The 12,925-nt window shown below is 45.1% G+C and overlaps 1 protein-coding gene across 1 annotated transcript in view; it reads right to left on the reverse strand.

Moving 5' to 3' along the window:
* LOC120056850 (actin filament-associated protein 1-like 1) overlaps positions 1-12,925 on the reverse strand; it is a 29,605-nt gene that overhangs the window by 7,423 nt on the left and 9,257 nt on the right. Inside the window, exons 2-13 of the mRNA XM_039005092.1 lie at positions 5,421-5,546; positions 4,653-4,736; positions 4,443-4,522; positions 4,167-4,350; positions 3,870-3,968; positions 3,536-3,750; positions 3,088-3,360; positions 2,230-2,344; positions 1,421-1,576; positions 543-754; positions 260-405; positions 1-8 (exon numbers count right to left, since the gene is read on the reverse strand). The exon at positions 1-8 is cut by the window's left edge and continues 65 nt beyond it. Of these exons, the coding sequence (XP_038861020.1) occupies positions 1-8; positions 260-405; positions 543-754; positions 1,421-1,576; positions 2,230-2,344; positions 3,088-3,360; positions 3,536-3,750; positions 3,870-3,968; positions 4,167-4,350; positions 4,443-4,522; positions 4,653-4,736; positions 5,421-5,546 (1,698 nt within the window). The remainder of the gene's footprint in view (positions 9-259; positions 406-542; positions 755-1,420; positions 1,577-2,229; positions 2,345-3,087; positions 3,361-3,535; positions 3,751-3,869; positions 3,969-4,166; positions 4,351-4,442; positions 4,523-4,652; positions 4,737-5,420; positions 5,547-12,925) is intronic.

Here is a 12,925-nt window from a genome sequence, read left to right on the forward strand (position 1 = left end):
TAGCCCATCTATGGGACAGGAAGAGGCTAGCATTGTGATGTCATAACCACCATACTGTGCAGACAGACCCTGGTAGAATTGTCAAAATACCGGTGGTAAAATGTTGGTACCTTGATGAAAACCTCCAAATGGTAAAACTGATTCAGCATTTCAAAAGAGACAAGCATTTACCCCCGTGACCATCTGGCATTATAAATGTACTCCCCTTAAAATATAAAGCCTTTTAAGCATTTGGAAATTACCCCAGCCTCAGACTCACAGGAAGGAGTGTCTTGCTGCGTCTGTGATGCTAGTGATGGTGTCCACGTCTACATAGTCGTAGTGCAAAGCCTCAGGGTTGGTGGCACAGCCAGACTCTGCCAGCAGAACCCCCAGCCAGCGGCCCATCTCTTCTGAACAGCTGGCCTGTTGGACAGACAGAGACACTTACATCAATCACCACATGGCACTAATCCCAAAGGGGACTAGAACCCACGAGACAGACCGGAGAGACTGGTCAAGGGACAGGGGACATTGGGCTACATATACACGCACAAACATACCTCCAAGGCAGCCACCTCGTTGCCTCCTTGCAGGATGCGGAAGGCGAAGGGGTGCTTGGGCCCTACTCCAGGTATGACCTCAGCCCCATGGAGAACCACAGCTCTGACATGAGTACTCAGGTCGCCCCGGTCTTTGTGAAGGTACAGTGTTCCACTCCTCACACAGCACCATCTCTCCCTCCAACACTGGCTCAGCAGTAGATTTAGATAACCTGAGGACAGGAACACATCAATACTTTCCAGAAAAAAGGTAATTACATGGAGCAGTAGAAAATAAAATAACAGCTTTTAAAAAGGTGGGAAGACAACAGACTAGTAGTAACATACTAAATACCAGCCCAGAGATTATGACTGTGGGATGAACATGTCATATATGACATGGATGGCCTCCCGAGAGACGCAGTGGTCTAAGGCATTGCATCACAGTGCTAGCTGTGCCACTAGAGATTCTGGATTTGAGTCCAGGCTCTGTCGCAGCCGGCCGCGACCGGGAGACCCATGGGGCGGCGCACAATTGGCCCAGCGTCGTCCTGGTTAGGGGAGGGTTTGGCCGGCAGGGATGTCCTTGTCCCATCGCGCACTAGCGACTCCTGTGGCGGGCAGGGCGCAGTGCACGCTGAAACGGTCGCCAGGTGTACGATGTTTCCTCCGAGACATTGGTACGGCTGGCTTCCAGGTTAAGTAGGCATTGTGTCAAGAAGCAGTAAGCCTTGGTTGGGTTGTGTTTCGGAGGACTCACGGCTCTCGACCTTCGCCTCTCCCAAGTCCATACGGGAGTTGCAGCGATGAGACAAGACTCCAATTGGATACCACAAAATTGGGGAGAAAAAGGGGTTAAAAAAATCTATATATGTATGACATGGATGCGGGGTGCTCACCACAGCGAGGGTTGTCGTCATGGTGGTAGGAGGACAGAGTGTCTCCTGGGAGAGGAGGCTTCTTCTTAGAGAAACTGATGATCCTGGTGATCTTCCGTCCAGCCGCTCTGCTCATAGACCCCGTCAGCTCTGAAAACGCCCCCCTCTTCCCCTTCCCTAAACAGAAACACACTGGAGTCAGCACAGAATCATTTACAAAAGAGTAATTTACTAGATCATGTATTGTGTGTTTTGAAAGGGCCTGTTTATGTTAGCTATTTAATGGAGGCTCATGTTCCAATGTGGCACACAGTATTGACAATTGAACAATGTAGGCAAATGTAGTTCATTACTTCTAAAAATTTTGTTTTGAAGTCCCAGGGCTCTGTCGACCAGGCGCTACCTCTCTGCCTTGTGTACGTATGTCCTATGATGTCATTGTGAGACAAAGGCAGGAATAGGGCAGGAAGGATGGTTCTGCTCCGGGCCACACTTCCTCTGTCTTTTATCTACTTTAGGTAAAACATCCAAACGTTGACCCCTCTTCTGACTCAGGAACATAGATCACTCTACTTTCTCATTCCCTATGTTTTCCTCCATCTTTAGGTTGGCAAAGCCACTGCCCTACATAGTGTTCCATTTCAATCTGCTTGGGCCTGTGCCTCAGTTTAAAAAAGGGTTCTAAAATAAAAATAAAAATGACATGGAGTATCTAAAAGTGGTCTTTTGAATCTCAGAATGCAGACAAGTAAAACACAAAGCTACAGTAGAACAGTAGAAACCAGACACCCAGGGAAGTTCAGGTAAGTTGAGGCAGATTGGGGCCTAACCTTCACAGTTGTCACGGAGCTGACCAGAGGGCAGGTTGTCACCTGTGGCCACGCTGTCAGAGTCAGAGGTGTGCTTGTCAACCAACACTACAGTGTGCTTGTCAGCTCCTAGTAACTAGAGAGAAGACAGGGGGGGGGGGGGGGGGGGGATTAGGTTAGTTGGGACACACACATCCATGTAACACACACACACACACACACACACACACACACACACACACACACACACACACACACACACACACACACACACACACACACACACACACACACAGAGAGAAAGATTTCCAGCTAGGACATACACACTGTGGTACACTGCTTGAAAAAAAAACATTACCGTCTTAGAATAATCCTGAAATGGGTTCCACAGTCCCTCTGTCCACAGCCATACATTTAGGCTATAATAGAATGGCTCTGTTTTCCTCTATGTGGAGTTTCAGTTGCTGATTACTAGACTATTCACAGTCAGCTGTTTTTAACAGTCAGAAGGCAGCATTAGAGCATCAACCCCTTCTCTGAGTAAACACACTATCAATGAACTGATACAGATCAGGTAGTGATACATTAGAAGGTGAGGGGGGGTCAAACAGGGTGGACGTCTGTCTGTCTGCCTGTCTGACCTGTCTGGTTATTTACTGAACTGCTTTCATTCTCTCTGGTTACTTACTGTAGCATGGTTATGTGCAGTATGTAAAACATAGCTTGTGAAAACACCAGTCCCAGGTTGTCTGAGTCAGTTGGAGTGAAAGAGGACAAGGGGCCCATAGGGTCTGTGCAGTGCAGACACAGAAGGCTGTGTTGGGTTACAGCCTATAGACTGAGTATGGTATCTAGCAGGGTTACTGAAGGGAGACGCACCTTGTCCAGCTCTATCTTCCTCTGGATCATAGGAGAGGATGAGCCCTCTAATCCTTCACTGCTGGTGGCTTGACTGGCCACCTCCCGGATCACCTTGAGCCATCGCTCCGCCTGCTCCTTGCTCTGGACAGCCAGCACCAAGGCCTCTCCACCAGGCAGGGAGAAACGCAGCTCGTGTTTCTTGCGGCGCGCTTCTTTGGGAATGTAGATGACGTTACACAGGTTCAGCGGCAGCTCAATGTGAGGGCTTCTGTCTTTGATGCTCTTGTAGCACTGCAGAGGAAGACACAGAAAAACTGTTGTTTATTTCTTTATATTACAATTGACTTTAAAACACTTTACTGCAGATCACTCCTAATATCTAAATGTGTCTCAATTAGATCAGGCCTGATGTTTAATAAACTTTTAATAATAAACACAGACTGCAGAAAAGGCCCAGTTGCCCTACCTGTAATCTGTTGTCACGGACGACCGTCAACTGTTTGGCCCATTGGCCGAAGCGTTTCTTGCGCAGCAGAAAGGCACAGATACGACAATCCTTCATGGGGCCCACAGAGTTCTCCTCTGACTGCCACCTCTGACTAGTCCTGTCCTGGCCCTTCGCCTCCTCATCCTCCTCATCATACGATTCATAGGAGCTGCTCAGCGCGTCTGAATCAGCGTCTGGAGAACAACAAAGGACAACGGATAAGGTGGTTCCTCCTCCCCTCAGAACATACAGATGTAGTAGCATCAAGTACACATTGATCTCAAGCGGCTGCTATGATTTCATTCATACTCACATGAGTTCTTGTGCGGGCCATTGATTTGGGTGGTGGGGTAATTATTGTCAGCATCCTCATAATATGCATCTTCAATGGAATTTGGGGGACTTGCGCTGACTAGAAGGAAGCAGGGGACACAGATCAGAGATAACCAAACAGTAAGAGTGTGTAGCACAGTAGGCTGGTGGCACCTTAACTGATGAGGACAGGCTCATAGTAATGGACGGAACGGTATTGACACAAACGCATGCGTTTGATACGGTTCCATCCATTACTATGAGCCTGTCCTCCCCTCCATTCTCCCGTGTTGTGTACCGTGTATGGACAGTGAGTTGGGGTGGTTATGAATATGTGACGGCAGGGAGGACGTGTGACTGCGTTTGGTGATGTTGGTGGTGATGTATTGGGTCACCGTGCCTGGATCCAGGGGCACTGCCTCCTCATAATAGTCCTCTGGGGGAGGGGTGGTTGGCAGAGGAGGCGGGGTGTCAGTGGGACTCTGGGGGAATTAACGTTAGGAGAAATTCAATAAACAAAAGTGTTATTGACAAAGTTCTGATGCATTTATACAGTACTGTCAAAAAGGCTCACTTTAGAGGGCGGTATTTTAGGGGTTTCCTCCTCTACCGGTTCCTTCTGTTCTTCTGGGGAGGCACTGAGCTCATTCAGGTCTGTTGGAACAATGTAATATACACATCACTAAAGAATGACTGTTCATATCGTTGTTTACTCTATACTAGCATCGTCTAGAAAGTCCTTATTCTTCTATATGAAATAATACAGACATGGTATTTAACTCACCAAATTCCTCAAACAAGGATTCCACAAAGCTGGTGCCATTTCCGTAAAGGGAAGTGTTCATGTATATGAAGTCTGATCCATTCACTTTAACAGAGAAGAGAATGTAAATAAATAAATAAATAAACACACTCTCTGTGCCCTCTCTCACACACACACACACACACACACACACACACACACACACACACACACACACACACACACACACACACACACACACACACACACACACACACACACACACACACACACACACACACACACAGTCTTGTACAGCTAACCTTGTGGGGACATACAATTCAGTCCCATTCAAAATCCTATTTTCCCTAACCCCTAACCCTAAACCTAATCCTAACCCGTACTCTTACCCTAACCTTTATCCTAACCCTAAACCTAACCCTAGCTCCTAACCCTAACCTTACAACTAATCCTAGCTCCTAACCTTAATATTTAACTTAATTCTAACCCTAACACTAATTCTAACCTTAACCCTAAACCCCCTAGAAATAGCATTTGACCTTGTGGGGACTAACAAAATGTCCCCAGCTGGTCAACTTTTTGTTCGTTTACTATTCTTGTAGGGACTTCTGGTCCCCACAAGAATAGTTAAACACGTCCACACACACACACACACACACACACACACACACACACACACACACACACACACACACACACACACACACACACACACACACACACACACACACACACACACACACACACACACACACACACACACACACACACACACACACACACCTCTACCTGATGGCTGCAGCTGCCCCAGCAGGCTCCGGATCGCGCTCATCTTCTCCGTTGTGGCCTCGCTCACACTCTCATGGTCCAGCAGCTTCAGCAGCATGTTCAGCTCACTCACCAGGTGCTCCATCGCTGCGGGGAGAGAAGAAGAACAACACAGGTCACAGGTCATGTCTGAAACAATGAGTGACAGTTTCAAGTAATTCTACAATATGATGTCAATTCCTGAGCAAATCTATCAATGGTGATGGTAAAGACTCATTACTTTTACATTTTAGTCATTTAGCAGATGGACTTAGATAGCTAGTTGAAACAACCATATATCACAGAGAGTCATAGTAAGTACATTTTTCCTCAAAGTAACTATCAGTAAAGTCAGCGCTGGTAAGAATGTATAAAGGGTTAGTTCATTACTACTGCTTTCCAACTCAACAATCAAGCTCGCTTCATAATATGCTGAGGCCCTATTCAACTGTGCTGACAACACAAGTGGTTATGGGTGGAGCTAACCGCAGACATCTGGTTGGATTGGCCTGCGTCTGGAAGAACCCAGACAAAATAATCACAATGTGGGATCTGGCAGCTTAATGCAATAAACAGGTGTGATAGAGTTTCATCAGCCTGTCACAAAAGCAGAACCAGGGATTGACATTACGGTCTGGAAGGCTCTCTCCCATTGGACAAGTCAGGAGTTCCTTTTTGTTGCCCTAAAGAAGTCCGATGATCACCTGTCCGGAAATGGAAAGTATTTTCACCTACACACAGGGGAGGAACCAGAAAGACCAGACCACTGCAATTCTTTGCATTCAGACTCAACTTCATAACTGCTCAGGTCCCTTGCCCCAGGCGATAGAGCAACCCTTAGCCAATGTCAATCCCTGCAGAACTCAAGTGTCCAAAGAAAGGAATTCCACATTTTGGATAGATTTCCACATATCAACCTCAAGATAATGTTTTCCACGTGTAAAACTCTAATTGTTAGATATTACTGCACTGTTGGAGCTAGGAACACAAGCATTTCCCTACACCCGCAATAACATCTGCTAAATATGTGTATGCGACCAATAACATCTGTTAAATATGTGTATGCGACCAATAACATTTGAGATTTGATTTATCAACCTATCTTCCTGGCATTGTGATGAGAGGGTCCCAGCACAGCACCCTCAAACCCATGACAGGACCATTTCATTACACAGAAACATCTGTTTAACAGCTCCCCTGGTGATAAGTTATTTATCTTATCTGTAGTGGGGCATTCCTGGAGCTGAGAGGAGATTGCCGTACCACCAGGCACTGGGGCTCCCCTGGAGAGGAGCATCTCTCTCACACACACACACACACACACACACACACACACACACACACACACACACACACACACACACACACACACACACACACACACACACACACACACACACACACACACACACACACACACCACACACACAGGGACGAGACACCGATGACTTTGTAGGCAGTAATCTCAGGACTAGGCCTACCTGTTTGTCTTTGAGGTCTCTGGAAGTGAGAGATGTTTTTCCTGGACACAAGTTTTCAGTAGAACACGGGCCTGTTTTTGTAGCTTTAGTGCCGAAGGTTGTTGTCTCTACCTGTCGGTCTAGGTGTTTTATTTCTCCACCCACAGCAACAAACTGATCCGCTTCAAAACGTAGCCCTGAAGTGCTTTGTGAGCAGAGGTCTTCATGTAGAAACAAGGCTAACTGTAAGGTTATGTTAGCACAGTCATGACCTCTCAGAATCCCATTGGAAAATGTCTGCTTTCTTGGCTTCCTGCCTTTGTTGCAGAAGTTACTCTGTAATAACACCATACAACCCTTACCTATCAAACAAGAGTAAACAAGTTCAGCACAGCCACTGTGATTTCAGATGACTTCACAACCCTCTGAATACAGTCCAGTTAGAGTTGTTTAGAAGTGGGGTGCCGCAACGTCTGGGCTGGTCAGAAAGTCAGAGGTTTCCTGGTCAGCTTATTGGAACAGTCGTATCAGTGACATGTCAGAAAAAAGACAGTAACCTTTGCACTAGCCATGATTGGCTGAGATAATGGATCGGCTGGACATCCCGAGAGATGAGTTCGGATTGGTCTGCCACGTAGCACGCTTCTGTCTATACCATGAGCGGCTTTGTATGTGTAGGTAATCTTCACAATATGATCTTCACAATATGATAGCTAAGGAGGCATTTGATTGCAAATGCGGAGGGAGTCGAAAAGAGAACACAGAAGGCTGTTGTATAAAACACCTGTCTGGATTACATCTTCAAACTAAGGGCAACCATGGCATCCGTGACAGAGGGAGAACCGTTCATCCATGTATACGGGTAAGAGAGTCTAGCTAGCTACATTTTCAGATATTATACGTTTCTAATTTTGCCAGAAAGTAATTTATTGCAAGTAAAAGCGTACTGTTAGCTAGCTAACGTTAGCTGGCTGGCTCACTAGCATTATGTGTATGATCTGTGTAGTAATGTCATCCGTATCTCAGAGAAATTTGTATTGCTAGTTATAGCCTAATGTTAGCTAGCTAGCTAAAATTGAACTTAGCTAGTTGGTTAGCTTTAGCTAACTGTAGATACATGGAGGATAGTAACGTTAGGAGTTGGGATTATGGTTCATTGTTTAGCTAGCTAGCTACATGTCTAAACAAAAGACTCCACTATGCAAGCAACCATTTCATTGTACCGTTTACACCTTCTAACAAGATAGAAACTAAACAAAAACATGGTTCAGAAAGTTGCTTTTAGTTGCCTGGTTTGTTAGATTGACATATACATAATACATGTTTAAACTAATGGGTTTATTGGTGTTGAAATTCACCAGTTATGCTGTTTTGGACCACCGTGCTGCTGATGTCATGCAGCCTGTCATTTTTGTGTTTATACTGTTTCATAACAACAATGACAAGTTTGATGTTCGTGATGTCATTGCGACAACTGTGTACAGACATGTCAATAGACGTAGTAGAAACCAGTCTCGAGTCTTGAAATCTTTGGTAGTACACTACCGTACTCACTGTTTAGCACATGGCCTCACATGTATCCTTAAAGAGATGGATGGGGCTAAGGCTTAAGAGGGTGTGAACAATACTTAATAGGTGTAGACAAAGAAGATCTCTCCAGTAGGTGTCCCAAAACATTCAAAAGCCATTTTCGCAAAAGTTGATCAATTTTCAAAGCTGAACTACTTTCCCATTTGTTCCTCGACTGCTGTGTATGATATACCATTTTCTAGCTTTGAATCTACTTTTATCCAATGTAAAAAAACACCATTTCAAATTTTGCTACATAAGACGGAAACGAGGCGGTCGGTCACAATAAACATCTCTGTAATAACAAATCCCCTCTGAAATACCAAGGAATGGAAATGAACTGGCCCTGTCAAAACACAACTGTCCGAAAAGTAGTCAGGGTCAACTTTCCGAGATGATGTGTGGATGTTTTCTCAATTGTCAGGAAGTGGAGATCCAGTACTCAGTAGAACCAACCATAAGACAAATCACATTATCTACACCATCTCCAATTCAAATGTTACAGTCCTGAGAGACTAGGACAAACACAACCCACACAGCCCACTAAGAGAGAGGCTGCCAAGACAGTATAATACAAGCATGCAGTCGATTTGGTTGCTTACCGGCTTCAACAGCTGAAGATGAAGAAAGCCCACCATTTTCCAAAAACAGCTCCAGTGAGAAATGCTGTGGTAATCCACACATCAGCTGTGCTCGTCTCTGGATGATTGCAGAGCTCTCAACACACAGTCATTTAACTCACTCCCTCGCTCGCTCCTACCCTGGTATTGTGGTATCTAGTGGGCTGGGCTCAAAGAATTTACTCTCCTGCTGTTACACCCCCACTCCTCTACTCGCTCTACTTCGTCTCTCTGTCAGTCAGTCTCTCTGTCAGTCAGTCTCTCTGTCAGTCAGTCTCTCTGTCAGTCAGTCACTCTGTCAGTCAGTCACTCTGTCAGTCACTCTGTCTCTCTGTCAGTCACTCTGTCTCTCTGTCAGTCAGTCTGCCCATCTGAGACGTCACACACAATCTTTAAATTTCATCTACTTGTCTTTGAGGGGTTCCACTTCTCAGGGTTGGGTCTCTAGTACGATTGTAAACCTACCGGTAGTTTACCAATGTTACCAGAATCGTCAGTAATTTTGGTAATTAACAGAGAATCTATCATAACTTTGATAATCTTGAGTCACTTAAGCAATTTATTCATATATATAGTATTCATTTTTTCTATCCGTGTCCATGAGTTTCTAGTAGATAGACCATATGGTTAAAAAGAAAATTGCCTAATTAATGAAAAAAAGCATCTAATAAACAATGGTATTATTTACAATTAACTCTGCAACTCTTCCAACTTTTGACCTTCACAGCTGCCACCATTTTGACACCAAAACATTGACAACATACACATACTAAACATAGTTAAAATAAATGTGTAAAAAAAAGGATATTTCATGTTGAAACCTTCATTAAACAAAAGTATTCATTTACATTTAGGATAATGTTTTACAGCTTTGTCATTAAATTTTTATTTGAAAATCTTACTGAATTATTTGACATATTTTCCATGTGATAAGGCCACACAGAGGGCCAGAGATAATTACAGACACCTTGTACAAATGTGAAGTACCTTAAAAAGGGCAACTAGATGTTGTGAGATAAAATACATAAAATCCTTGAAAGATACAAAAATGTTGGTAGTTTACTGGTAAACGTTGAACGTTTCCAGTATATACCCTTCCTTTGCAACCTTAGTCTCTAGAGGTGGAAACTGCTAAAAGGGATTGGCGGGGGGGGGGCTGGCAATTAAATGACATCACTGGATGATTTCAAAGAAACCACAATGGAAGTCTCAACACATGCATAGTCAGTCAGTAAAAGGTTTCCATTCAACAGGAATAGTGTTGGGTTGGGTTCTTCCCTCCAGAGGGGATATCTGGGGGGTGCGGCTGATCCAGTGACCTTGACTCTTCTGCCTCTCTCCGTCTCCCTCTCTGCTCACCACACTGACACGTCCTCATGGCTACAGCTGGACACACTAGGAAACCGTGGAGACCCCAGAGAGCCACCGACTGAACTGAGCAAAATACCTGCCAATGCACTCACAGCAGTACAGCACGTCACGTGACTAGCCTCAACACTCAGACATAGCAGAGAGCTTCACATGAATCAGCCTCACTGCTCTGGTTGTTTCCCCCTTTTTTTTAAAGACTTGTGATCTTGTTATTTGAGTGTCACTTTAGAGAAACTGTACGTGTAGCTAATGAATGCTGACTCATTTTCTCATAGTCAGCAGATTGAATCTCTAATTCATTGAGAGACGTTTAAAAAAGGGCAGCAGATTGAATCTCTAATTCATTGAGAGACGTTTAAAAAGGGCAGCAGATGGTTTCCACAGAGAATGGTTGGTTTCCTTCCTCTTGAAAACAAGGAAATGGACCCAAACAAAATAATAAAAACCTGTATTTCTGCTAAACAACATAGATGTGTGTGATCATTATCTCTCGCTAGAGAGCTAGTCGAGCGAGAGAGCATAGACATACTGTAGGAGGAAAGAGAAAAATGGGAGCGGAGCAGAAGCAGAGCGGTGCTGTAGGATGTGTGTGTTATTGGAGCGGTGCTGTAGGATGTGTGTGTTATTGGAGCGGTGCTGTAGGATGTGTGTGTTATTGGAGCGGTGCTGTAGGATGTGTGTGTTGTTGCAGCGGTGCTGTAGGATGTGTGTGTTATTGGAGCGGTGCTGTAGGATGTGTGTGTTATTGCAGCGGTGCTGTAGGATGTGTGTGTTGTTGCAGCGGTGCTGTAGGATGTGTGTGTTATTGGAGCGGTGCTGTAGGATGTGTGTGTTATTGCAGCGGTGCTGTAGGATGTGTGTGTTATTGGAGCGGTGTTGTAGGATGTGTGTGTTATTGGAGCGGTGCTCCAGGCCCGCTCGCCCTGTTTCCCATGCAACACCCTCAAACCTCCAGCCCCACACCCCTCTCGCCCAGACGCCCACTCCGCTGCGCCCTCTGCTCGGACATCTCTGGGAAGTGTGTCAGCCAGTCTGGGAGATCCTGGTGCAGCAGCTGCTTTAGGTCGTTTCCATGTGAAATGACCAATGAGCACCAACGTGAAGTTCATAGCAGCATGTCAAATCCTGTGTTAAATTAAAAGCTGTTCTTTGGAAATTAAGGTATATATACACACACACACACACACACACACACACACACACACACACACACACACACACACACACACACACACACACACACACACACACACACACACACACACACACACACAGACACAGACACAGACACAGACACAGACACACTTCTCAACCATTTTACATTTGATTTCTGGTCAAACAGATGGAAAAGGGGTCTTAGAAAACATCAACCAGAATTTTTATATTTTTTTTATATTAGAAATGCATCAAAACACAATAAATGTTGAAGTAAAAACCCCTGCCAGGTAATATCAACACTTATATTTAGTTTTGGAACCATTTTTCTGCCTTCTGTAAGTTTAAGAAACATTGCCTTGTAATTGTAATTCCGTTACCAAAAAACCCACATATCTTTAAGACAGCTGAGACCCTCACAAACGTACAACTGAGAGCATTCTGTCGGGCTGTATCACCGCCTGGTACGGCAGCTACACCGCCCGCAACCACAAGGCTCTCCAGAGGATGGTGAGGTCTGCACAACGCATCACCGGGTGCATACTGCCTGCTCTCCAGGACACCTACTCCGCCCGATGTCACAGGAAGGCCAAAAAGATCATCAAGAACATCAACCACCTGAGCCACTGCCTGTTCACCCCGCTATCATCCAGAAGGCGAGGTCAGTACAGGTGCATCAAAGCTGGGACCGAGAGACTGAAAAACAGCTTCTTTCTCAAGGCCATCAGACTGTTAAATAACCATCACTAGCTCCACCCAGTATCCTGTCTTGAACTTAGTCACTAGCCGGTTACCACCCGGTTACTCAACCCTGCACCTTAGAGGCTGCTGCCCTATGTACAGTGCATTCAGAAAGTATTCAAACACCTTGACTTTTTCCACATTTTGTTACGTTACAGCCTTATTCTAAAATGGATTAAATCATATTTTTTCTCATCAATCTACACACAGTACCCCATAATGACAAAGCGAAAACAGGTTTCTAGAAATGTTTGCAAAATTTGATTTGGAAAGACACACACCTGTCTATAAGGTCCCACAGTTGACAGTGCATGTCAGAGCAAAACCAAGCCGTGAGGTCGAAGGAATTGTCCGTAGAGCTCCGAGACAGGATTGTGTCGAGGCACAGCTCTGGGGAAGGGTACCAAAAAATGTCTGCAGCATTGAAGGTCCCCAAGAACACAGTGGCCTCCATCAATCTTAAATGGAAGAAGTTGGAACCACCAAGACTGGTCGCCCGGCCAAACTGAGCAATTGGGGGAGAAGGGCCTTGGTCAGGGAGGTGACCAAGATCCCGATGGTCACTCTGACA

This window comes from Salvelinus namaycush, chromosome 12 (genome assembly GCF_016432855.1).
Source record: "Salvelinus namaycush isolate Seneca chromosome 12, SaNama_1.0, whole genome shotgun sequence".
Taxonomy (NCBI): Eukaryota; Metazoa; Chordata; class Actinopteri; order Salmoniformes; family Salmonidae; genus Salvelinus; species Salvelinus namaycush.